Source organism: Embiotoca jacksoni, unplaced genomic scaffold (genome assembly GCF_022577435.1).
Source record: "Embiotoca jacksoni isolate LCO1_2020_lvr unplaced genomic scaffold, fEmbJac1.0.p SCAF_5, whole genome shotgun sequence".
NCBI lineage: Eukaryota > Metazoa > Chordata > Actinopteri > Embiotocidae > Embiotoca > Embiotoca jacksoni.
Window position 1 is genome coordinate 9346135 of NW_027185403.1, and position 12370 is coordinate 9358504.

General features: G+C 41.6%; 1 protein-coding gene across 1 annotated transcript; it reads right to left on the reverse strand.

Annotated features, from left to right (window-relative positions):
• Window positions 1-1078: 1078 nt before the first annotated feature.
• wfs1b (Wolfram syndrome 1b (wolframin)) lies at window positions 1079-9013 on the reverse strand. Its single transcript, XM_069171413.1, has 10 exons — window positions 8842-9013; window positions 7635-8024; window positions 6179-6255; window positions 5788-5932; window positions 5443-5616; window positions 5244-5324; window positions 4928-5091; window positions 4174-4410; window positions 3941-4059; window positions 1079-3555 (listed from the first exon to the last, which is right to left on the reverse strand). Exons 2-10 carry the CDS (start codon window positions 8020-8022, stop codon window positions 2007-2009), a joined length of 2934 nt encoding a protein of 977 aa, XP_069027514.1. The 5' UTR covers window positions 8023-8024; window positions 8842-9013; the 3' UTR covers window positions 1079-2006.
• Between the last annotated feature and the right edge of the window lie 3357 nt (window positions 9014-12370).

Consider the following 12370-nt stretch of genomic DNA (forward strand, 5'->3'; position numbering starts at 1 on the left):
TAATTATATAACTGATAATATTGCCATTATATTATTTCACATCCTGTAGAGCTTCAGTTTAAATGGGTCTATAGGTCATGTAGTCTGAGGCACCACCTCCTGTCATTACTCAGTTATTAAATCTGGAATGAACGATTGCAAGGGTTCCGAAACTTGGCCTGCGATGCCCCCGTTTGGAGGCTGTAAACATTACACCATTGCCCATGTTCACATTCATGAACTGGTAACTAGTACAATATTTAATAATTCAATAATTTTACTGAAATAATTACCAAGGTTTCTTTTTTCTGTCTCGTTATATTTTTTCCTGTCTTTACACAAACTGTGAGAGTTTCCGCATTCAGAAACACCATCATCTCCTGCTCTACTGACGGTGAGCTCAAGAACAAAATACACTTCTTCATGATTTGTTTATTATTCATAATGTGTTTGCTTGATGGGTATGACCTGTTTTTTTTTCCCCCTTCCTGTCAAAAGTCTGCTCATTGCATTCTTAATGTCGCCGTGCCGACGACAGCCGTGTCCAGAGGACTTGTACATCCGGCGTGAAGACCTTTGTGGTGCCTCTGCCTGACGTTTGTAGCTTCTTCACATTTGAAACATTGTCTGCTGGGAATCAGCATTTTTGGCTGAGCATGTGAACACATAAGGATTCCTTCAAAGTTTTGACTGCAAACTTATTATAAGTCTACAGATGTGGATGTAAACCACGTCACTTGTAGGTGAAGATATACAACCACGAGGCGGTAATTCTAGTTTTCCACGTCTTTTCAATGTTAATCTAAATTTAATGCCCATTTTACATCAGATATTTTTGACAGTGAGCCAAGGTGCTCAATACAAGCAGCCTGAAGCTGAAGCTGCCAAAATCATTGAATAATTTAATCTGGTACTTCTACTGTGACATCTCAAAATGTCTTCAATGAACTATTGGGTGTCCTGGACTGGTGATCCCAGACGTAAACAGAATTAGTACAATAAATATCCCTTTCCCACAGAGACAGATTTGAGAACCTGCTTCGAAGTTTGTGCTTAAGAGTAGTATCGTGCAAATGTTGTATAAAAACAGCCAGAAGCAAATGGTTCATCATATTTATATGTCGCAGTACAGAAAACAGTAGTGACATCCTAACTTTAAAGCACATCGTCACTTGAGGACTGCAAACGTTCAAACAGACTAAATCCCTGCACAGCAGAGATGGAGACGAACAAGGAGGAGAAAGAAAACAGACACAGCAGAGATCAACTTGTTTAACTGCTCTGTAATAAATAGAAGCTCTGATTAGAGGCATGATTCAGTCTTCCCTCCCAAATTATATTGTATTGATAATACAAATATATTTTATAAGGCACTTGAAACCCAACCACTTTAAAATGACTTCCTGGACATCGACTGTATCATGTTCAATGATTAAAGGTTGACAGCAAAGAAAACCTTGAATTATAATCTATTGTGTAAGAAAAAAAAACCTTTTCCTACAAACTACACAACAATGAGAGTACAGTTCAACAAGGAAACTGTATCATGTCAATACTGATGATTTTGGCCACAAAGAACTGTAATGCATGTCACGACAATGACCAACATATGTAAAATGTAGTGTGCAAAAGACAAAGCAAACAAAGACAAATCAAAATGACTTCATCAACAGACTCACTGTGGTGAGCCCGTATGCACCTAAAACTGGATGAAATGTTCATAAAAAGAAAACTAACCACCGCTGAGGAGGTTTACATTGTGTTTCTCCTGAAGTAGTGTTCAAATGACAGAATCTCAAAGGTTTGTGTTTCTCCCCTTTAAATATTACATTTACCATATGTACTCACATTTTGGCTTAAAAGCTATAAGACTGCAAACACACTCTCAGTACACATCAAAAATGTCTGAGGATCTGTCTGCTCTAATGTTGCCATCGGATTCTCTTAAGAACAGTGTTGCACAATAATTCAGATACCGCGATATCATCATGATCTCGCGCCTCGTCTCCCGCGGAGGTGTGTTCCCTCTATCCCCCCTCCTGTGTCACCGCCTCTGCTTCGGCCTCTGTCTCTGGGTGGTGCTTCAGCTGAGCGGTCAGGAAGGGGTTGAAGAAGAAGTCAAACCCGAACTGGAGGGCGTTCTGAGCCGTGCGCCTCCAGTCGTGCTCGATCTTGTATTGCCTGCGGCTGGGAACCCGGTTATCGTGGCACGACATGCAGTGAATGGCTCTCAGTTCAAACACGGGCCATTTGGAGCCCAGGCGCCCCTCCAGTATTGTGCTGAACTCTATCAGGCTGTTGGTGTTTAAGTGCAGAAGCACAGATTTGAACTCATTACTGGCCCGCAGAACGATGTCCTTCGTCGCGTCTTCATCTTCTATGACCGTCCCGTTCCTGGTCTTCCTCTCCAGCGGCATGCCCATCGTGACCTCAAACTTGTATCGGTCGAACTTTTTGACGTGGCATTCGTGTTTGGCCAGTTTTTTCAGTTTGCAGAGGGGATCTTCTGGGGGAGGAGCGCGTGCAGGCTGAGGCTGGGGTTCAGCTGTGGCGTTTTTCCCCTCGTCACACAGAGGATACGGCTCTCCATACAGGCACCGCATCCAGTTCCCCACGAACACGGGCAGCAGGTTGATAACCGACTGAGGCCCATTCTCAATGTCGGTCACCCGGACATATTTGAAGCGTCCTGTCCAGGTGACGCGGTGTCCTTCGAGGTGAGAGCAGAGGATCTGGGTTTGGGCCATGTTGGACTCCTTCCAGGCCGGCGGGCCGCAGAGGTTGCTGTACTCGGGCCACGTCAAGGTGGAGTTGTATACCTTCATGCCTTCCGACCTGTAGACGTACATCCAGCAGAAGAGCAACACCGCGCTGAGCCACACCAGGATGAGCTTGACAATGCTGCTGCCTGACAGAGACCGAAAAACCGCGATGGGGTTGAGGCTGAAGCGCGTCCAAAGCCTCAACACCACTGGCACAAAGCAAACAGTCAGAGTGACCACCATCTTGGTAATCTCCAGAGTGAGAAACCACTGCAGCAGCTGGATGATGACCATCGCAGCCACGCCCAATGAGAGGACAGGGAGGGCAAACAGGAAGAGGAAGTAGCCCACACAGGTGCGGATGAGTCCTATTGCGGAGGCGTTATTGAGGAACACCAAGCAAAGCTCACACCAGGTGAAGCAAACCAAGTAGGGCACCAGGCACAGGTAGGTGCCTTTGAAGCCTCTCATCTGGGCCATACGGAAGAGGAGATAGAAAAGATGTCCATACAGAAGACACGGCAACCCCAGGTTTAACGCCATGATATCTGCTATTGGCACAGAGATAAAAGTCATCCCAAAGACCCTGAGGAACTGGAAGGAATCTGGCAGGAGATGAGTGAGGGAGCACGCGCCAGAGAGGACTTCTGTGAGGAGGGCTTTACGAGCGAAGAGCTGAGCAGAGGCATGAAGGCTGAGGAAGGCGGTGATGGTGAAGAAGAGAGCAACGGCGGCCAGCTCCGAAGAGGGGATCCAGGATTTGTCAGCAACAGGGAAGGAGAAAACCACAAAGACCACCGAAAGCAGGAAGTACCTGAGAAAACAAAGACAGAGGATGTACTTATTCTGCTGCGAAACCATTTTAGTTATACTTAATATACATAATTGTCTTTCTTTAGTTTTACAGTATTTTTTGAGACCATTTTTTGTTTTCATTTTCCTTTCATTTTCAGGTTAAAAAAAGTTATATACAATTTTACTGTTTGCTCCCTCATTGCAGTAACATGAAAACAATTGTTTTTAGAAATATTTGCTTGAATTAAGCAAAAACTCTGTGATGATATTTATGTGAAAATGATCACGTGACACTTTGCAGTCAAACTAGTTAAACCTGAACAAACTTTATATTTGTAAACAAAGCAGATTAAAATGAAGGAATGTGTTTATATATGTATGAAGATAAGTAGAGATGGACCTACAGATAGGGCTCCAAGTGAGTCCATCCAAAGTTAGTCTCAGCCTGCTCCAGATCAAGACCGGGTTCAAAGTGAGTGAGCAGGTCTGTCAGAGCCCGGAAATTTTCCCACGCCTTCGAATTCTGTACAAGAAATGTTTATTCACGTCTGTGTTCCTCCTCAGATTTGTGCATCCATCATCCATAACTCATTAATTTGCCAGTTCAATACAGAGAAAGAAAACAATGCAACTCAACCTGGAATACTCGCAGTGTGCAGATGACCATGGAGAAGAATGAAAGGTAGAAAACAAGCAGAGGGATGAGGAAGATGAAGAACTCGATCGTGAGATTGGAGATGATGAAGAAGAAGATGAGTGCGTTGACGTGGTGGGTGGGGATCAGGGCGCTGAGCCACTGCATGCCAGCTCGCGACGCCCAGTCGATGAGATGCTCTTTTATCTCCAGCAGGGCGTACAGAGGGAACTTAATCATCTGAAGGAGCACAGGATTAGCTGATCACCAAGGTCTCAAAATCAATTGATAAGTCAGACAACAGAGAGTAAACTATGAGCAACGGTGCTGATTGTACACATCAAACAGAAGAGCCAAACATTTAGTGGATGCAGCAATGTGAGAACTTAATGTGTGTCTCTGGTATTTATGACATTTTTGTAAAAAAAAACCAAAACAGAAGCTATTTGATGACATCACTTTGAGCTTTGGAAAGAATTTTAAAACAAAAGTTAATGAGAAAACAAATGTCCGACTATTTGATATAATCATTGCAGATCTAGTTACAGATTCAACAAGACTCACCCGGGAAGAGCAGAAAATCTTACTTGTGACTGAAAACTCAAAACTAGCACTGAAACGGACCCTTATTTTCATTATTGATGAAACTATCAACTGTTTTCTTGATTAATTCATTTATTGTTTGATCCAAAAACTGGAAAAAAACAACAACCCTGCCTGAACAGATGAGGACAGGAGGTTTAAGTTTTAAGTTCACCTTTTGGTGCAGGGGCAGTTCATCTGGATTCTTCACCACTACATCGTCCTCGTCATCGTCGTCATCATCACCTCCCGCAACAGCCATGGCTGGTGACGGTGCAATGCCCTGGGCATACTTCTTAGTCATCTCAACAAAGTCGTCCAGACCCACATGGGAACTGGCTGCAAACAAGTACAGAGGACACTTACTTTTGTCTTACTGTAGTTATCAGTTTGATTGAATACAAATAATTCTCCCGGGAACACCTTTGGCACCAAATTACAAATTATACATGACCAGTTATATTAGTAGCCATGTGTCAGACCACACATACCCTTGCTGGTGACCATCGTCTCCAGGACTCGCCTCTGTTTCTTAGCAGAGCTGTTTAGTGGACCAGGGGAGACTCGTTTGCCTGCACATGGAGAAAAGAAAGTATGAAATAATTGAAGAAAAATCCACTATGCCATTATGTCTGTGTTTCTTTGTCAGTTTAAAAGCCTTTGAGTATTGCAATATTTTCCCTCTGGTACCTGGCTCTGTGTGGACATGTTCAACGTTCTCCAGCATCTCAGACACTGCCACCGACTTCTTCCTCTCTGGGTTCAATTTCCAGTATACGAGTAGAGCCGCTTTCCGAACTCCTCTCTCAAAACGTGTCTCTGTGCACAACTTCTTCACCTCCTCAAAGTTCTCCAGAGTTATTCCTGGAGAACAAAAAACAGCAAATGTGCAGTGAGACAAGACGAGGCAAACTATTTACACAATCATATGTGAACATTATTCTTTTGAAATTTGACATTTCTATCATCCCACCAGCGTTACTTCACTGGTAGGTGAATTAGGCGATAGAGGGTTGCAGTGGGACATTTTGGTACCTTTCCTGGAGGCTAAACACTGCTGCAGCAGTCTGACAGCATCCTTACGGCCCTGTTTGGCAGCTTGGACCAACCAAGTGACCGCTGTGCAGTTGTTCAGCTCCTCATTGCTTTCTTCTGCCAACGCCAGGAAGTAACGGCCCATCTGGACAGACACGCAAACGCACACAGATACGCACACACACACACACACACACACACACACACACACACACACACACACACACACACTTAGACTTGCAAAACAAGCATTACTTTGACTCGGTGACCCGTCCTTCCTGTCAATATGCCAATCTAAAATCACAATTATCATTACTTGGCTGATCTGCTCCGTGTTCACCATATGGCCATTTAACACAACAGTATTTGCAATATGTTCATCGTCACTGACCTTCGTCTGCGCTTTCGCTTCCCCCGACTTTGCCTTCTCCTCCAAATCCTCGAAACTGACATCCTCCTCTGGCTCGTCTTAACAAGAAAATAATTTACTAAACACTGTACAGCACATTTTATGGGTCTTTATACTGTAGAAGAGACACTTGATTAAAGATTGTTCCACAAAATCTCACTTGTGAACAATGAGTGGCTGTTTATAATAATGATTGGAAAGAGATGTGTTTCTACTTTAATTATGGGGATCATACAAAATGTCAAGTTTTATAGCAACTTCATGTCTTTAGTTTGGGGAATAATGACACCCAGCTGTTGCTGTTTTTTTCTTCATCTTGACAAACATATCTTGGTAACTTGTACCTTTTTGCTAATCCCTGGTTTTAAAATACTCCGCACACATGGTTCAGACGAACATAAATAGGCATATGGAAACCAGTTCAATGACAGGAGTGATCCCAGAGCATTAGTCAGATGCTTCCAGAAACAGCTCCAGGCTTGATAAGACTCTGAACCCTCCTGGTTTCATTATCGTCCTTTCTCAGCTGATGAGTTCTGCTACTTTCAAATCCCAGTTCTCCAGAAGAGCTTGAGCTCCCACTGGAAATGTGTCTATTTCTTGCAAAGTAAAGTGTCACATTTGTTGTTTAAAAAGAAATGACACAAAAAAAGATTGAGGTTGCAACAAATATAGTGGAAACACTCTTCCAAGATTCACAGCGCCCACGTGCTGTAAGTGTTACTGGTGAGTGAGGTGGTGATTAGTCTGTTCCTACATGTAGTAACTTACATCAGTTGCCTGTTAATGCTCCTGTTACACTGCTTATACTTTAACCATGTGCCTGACCCTCAAATAACTGTTTGTTTAGTACAGTGAACAGCAGCTGCTCGCTTTCCTGATGCAACACAGACACGTACACAGCGATGCAATTTGTATCCCTTTTTACTTTCATTAGCCTCATTATTAACATTTATTTGATCAATTTTAGACAGGTAGGCATGTGACATAGTGCGTGAATTTTTTAAAGGTCCAGTTTAGTGATGATGGAAAACTGTTGTCCAAAGTGACTGAGGTGTGAGATTTCACACTTATCAGTAATACTCCATATTTACTGATCTTGATATCATTGCAAAGGCATTTAGAAATGTGTTATTCTTAGTGCGGCTAGGAGACCTGGGACCATGGGAACTTTAAATGCTGCATTGGTGTATTTGAAAAGGCTTGTGAAAAAATAAAGGGTAAGACAGGCAGGCCTTTCCACTCAAGTCAGCGAAATAGGAGAGGCTGCTTTACATGTTGTGGTAAATGTCTATGGTCGCCATAGAGATACAGCTGAACACACAGTGAACTTGGGAGTGTTGGCTGCATTGATTGTTCAGGAAGTGAAACAGTTTACTACAGATTTCGTATTAGGATTACAAGTGTTCAAGTTCAAAGGTCAGAGTTTGATTCTCACCTGGTTCAGGAGTGGGAGGAGGCTGTGGCATCATGGCAGCAGCTCCGGCGGCTGAGGATTCTGTTAGGGGATTCTCTGTAGAGGTTGCGTTGAGTTGAGATCTTCCCACCTGAGAGAGGGTCCTGATTGGCTGGCGTAGAGGCGAGGCGGTCGGTGTGGAAAGGGAGGAAGAGCGGGAGTAAAGGCCCGGTGAAGTGCGAGTGGAGCCAGCGGAGGGAGGCGATGACGGTGTGGGTGGAGGTGTTGTCATTGTGAGTTTAGACTTAGGCCAGTCAGAGGTGGATGTAGTTGTGGTAGCATACGAGCCGAGAGAAGAAGGGCCAGGCCTCGGGGCAGTGGGAGACGAAGGGTTGAGTTTCGGGGTGGGTGAGTTGTCAGTAGGTTTCATGGCTGAAAACACATCAAATTAAATATGTTACAGGGTATAATCACAATCCCACTGAGAAGTGAGAGAATCTGAAGATAATAAAACTAAAACTTTACTGTTCGGTATGACTAGTAATGTAGCATGTGCATGGCGGGAGGTACATGTTCAAACAGGACAAACAGGAGTATATCCTACGTAAACAACATCTGTTGCAGAGTAACAGGTGGTTTAAAAAAAAAAAAGAAGCACTTTCTCTTTCTTGTCATTCGGACCCACTATCAATAAAATGACATGCTTCTCAACCATGGGGCTCCAAGACCCATACAGATTATTTATTCTAAATAATTCTACAATAAATTGTGGTTGTGTATCTTTAAGTATCTATATATATATATGCACCCCACTTCCTTTATTGATATTCAGGCTGAATATCCCAAAAGTCAGCCCATGTTAGGCTCACATTTAATTGTTGTTTTTTTCCCCCTTTGATAGCAAACCAGTCACGTGGTCGACAGATTATTTTAGACATCATCAAGTGGCGCGTGGGAGGCTATGTTGAGAAGGTGACGTCCCTGAAGAGAACACCGACTGGAAACAAAGTGTCCTGTTGCAGTTTGGGGCACCCCGTCCCAGTGACACTCATTGAACCGGTACAGTTTGTCCGTGATGACCTCTTTCTTCATTTTACAATACAACGCGTTTACGGCGCTCCAATCTTTATCTGACAAGACTAATAGTTTGGATGAGGCAGGTAGCGTTTGCTAAAACAGCCGGTGGTTTTGCAGCTATATATTATAACACACATCTCCATTAAATATGTCCTTTCCGTTGTTTGCTCACCTATACCGCGGACACGCGTTTATTTAAAATCCTCCAAAGCGAAATGGCTTTTTGTCAGATTCTTTGCTATTCCGTGTCCCAAGTCATTCTTCCCTTTCTGTGAAATGTGCCTGTCCTCTGGTCCTCTGGTAAAACTCCGAACACGCACAATGCACAGGAAAGTCTGTCAGCTGCTCCGCTTTTACGTCCACGCCCACTCTTTCTTTTTTTCATGTTTTGATTGGACAGAATTGACGCGTTAGTTTTCTACACGTGATGTGATTGGCTGCAGATACAGGAAGTTAAACTAATTTCTCTGAGTCAAGATTAATCAATCGTCGAAAGTCTTCGTGCAGATACATTACTGAATTCATAAGGTGAACAGTTGTTACAGGTGATTTAATACTCATTTAAAAATGATAAATCGTAATATAGGTTTCTATAATTTAGCTTCTAGCTTTTTTTTTCGTCCGCTTTGTATTTGATAATCATTTGCATTTTTTATTTTCTCTGCTTATAACAACGTAATATAAATTCTGTACCAGGAGATGGCAGCACCTAACATGTTGTTTTTGTTTGCAAGTGTTTTTTGTTTTTTTTCTAGAAAAATAATACTTATTGTTTATTATCTTATTTCAGTATTTCTTTGAAATTACATTATGAATCCTTTAAAAAAAACATTAAAAATAAAAACAATGTGTCAATCTAGGCTACTATAATTACTTTTATTGTATTTTCCTCTTTTATTTACATACATAAGATGAAATGGTACATTCCATCTTTATTATGTATTACTATGATTATGATAAATGTAAAAGAGAACTACAGTATTTTGCTCAGTGAGATTTGGAGAAAAAGCCTATACCATGACATTTTGAAGTGACATTGACTGTGGGAATACACAAGTATTTGCACAAAGTGAAAAGTGTCATTTAGGAATTTAAAGTATAAGATGCTTAATTCTAACAACTATCCAATCGGATTTAGTTAAGCATAAAGCATTCAGGGTTTGTTCAGCAATCACATGATCCAAACTCTACGGTTTGACCTATGAATAGAGCACAGATAAGTTAGTGTTATTTATTCTGTAAAACAAGACATAATCTATGATTACTTGGGACTAAATCTATGATTTGAATGTAATATAGTCTGCAGGTTTTATTCGGTCAAAACAGCATGCTGATTAAAACCAAACTAGGATTTGTAAGGATGCTCAGTAGTGTAGCTTTTTGGTAACATAACAACCCGCCATCAGAAACATGCACGAAAAGGAAAACATTAAAGTTCACAGTATGTTCAGAAGAGGGGCACCCACGAAAAAAGGAAGGAGAGCAGACAATTAAAAATGACTTTAAAGGCAACAGGACTCAGGGGGAATGAGATTAAAGTTCAAGTCTGGGAATGAGAGTAGATACCACACTGTGGGAAAAGAAGGAAATGAGGGCAGTAATTGCTGAACTGCAGCTGCATTGAAACAGTTATGTAAATGGTTCTCGATTGGTAGATTAACACAATCCAGTTGAGAGGATAAGCAAGACCCTTATACTGGTTTTAGTCTTTCACATGCACACCTTTAATCTGTATTTGGTCATTTGTCCTTTAATGGAATCACAGATGCATCTCATCTAATTTGGGCAAAGCAGCTCAAGATAGATATTTGGAATAATCAGCTTGTTATGAGTCCAAATCTTTTGATTATGTAAATCCCTTTACAGATTTCTCAGGGTCACTCTTCCCCTGCCCAAGATGATCACAGTCAACGCTTGCAGGTTTTTACCATGTGGTCATTACAGCACTTAGGCAATTAAAAATCTAAACAGGCCGATCTTGTGACTTCACTCTGCTTGTGTTTCCCCTCCAAGAAGTAATGAGTCAAGATGGAGACTCCCCATCATCTCTGCTGGGCAAGCCTACTTCGGACTCTCTGTCCGAGATGCACTCTTCTCCTCCTCTAGGTAACCGGTCCTTGTTTATACAGTACCTGCCCCACCCACGGGCTCACCCAGCAATGCCAATGACTCTCACAACAAGAGAGACCTGAGGAGGAGGTATGGTCAGTAACCATAGCAACCAGAAGGGTTATCTGAGAATGGACACTGACTGCAGTGAAGATGAGTCTTTCCAGCACAAATGCAGCTCAGTAGCTCCTCCTACCTTTGAAGTTTCTCTGCAGGAAAATGGGCTGTGACACTGCATTGACTGCAGGGAATTTATACTTTGGCCAAATTTCAAGACTTTGGTATTTTTATGAAAATGTCATAACAGCGCGTTTATATTAATAGAGACATGTTGTCATACAATCGACTTCCTGAAACAGACAGAGGCCACAAAAACCCAAAACATTAAAACAGAATAGGAATAATTGTAAACGCACTAACTTTAGTTACCTCTGCGTAGGTCTGGACTTATGTTTGTGTAAGCTGGTATTGAGATCATTATGATTTTAGATGGATTATAATTCACAAAACACAACACAAATACACACTGTATTGATCAAGACTTTAATATTAAATCATGTCAGAATTTCAGTATGCTAATTTCAAAAAATATGTTCTGTGTTGTTTGTTTACATTTTCTGCCACTGGAACTAATGCTAACACTATAACTCTCCTTGTTGATTTATACAGCATTAAAAAAAAAACTTGTGTCCTGAGCGTTGGCAGTGTAATAGTGCTCTGTGTTCGTAGAGCATTCAAAAACTTGGGCTGCCTAATGGAACATTTGAATGTATTTGACAGCAGTAGTTCCATTAAACACCTTGTTTGAAAACACTTTTACAAATCAAAACACCGGCCAGTGAAGTTACTCATTCATGTTTTTTGTTTTTTTTGAAAGTTTTGGAGGATGGACATGGAACATAGGGCTCAGATATTTTAGTGACTAACAGTGGTTACTCATGCCCAGAAAGCCTAATTACCTTCACATGAAATTGTGTCACCATGAGCCCTCCAGACTGGAGACTTGGGTTTACTTTGTGTAAAACAGTCAGTTTGGTGGGTGGCTGCAGAAATGGTCTGAAAGTTGAATATTATTTGGTTCAATGTCGCTTTGTGGGCGTTTCCACTAAATCCTGTACAGTCTGCAGGGTAGCTAGATACATTCCTCATTTGATTCGGTGGTCCCCTCTGAATACAAATGGCTGTCCCTAAAAACTATAATAGGCCTAATCTGCCCACGGTCATGAATATGTTAAGCTTATTACAGACACATCTCATGGATATGCTGAAAACCTAATATGATTATGTTAAATTAATAAAAACAGTGACTCATCACATTACCATGTTCCTCATAACCGGGAAAAATAATGTAATAGGCTGACTGAATGGATCTACCACATCACTGCTTAATAAAATAGTTGTTTTTTTCCATTGAAGAAATGTTCACATAAGATTGTTGTTTAATTTTTTCTTGTAGCATAACACTAGCTCAGTGTGTTTCACTTATCATCACTTCACCAATATTATCACTTAACTCTAATAACACCTTAGGCTCTTCTTTTATCTGCAGGCGAGAAATCACAATGCCTAATCACAAGGTTAGTGTGACGTCA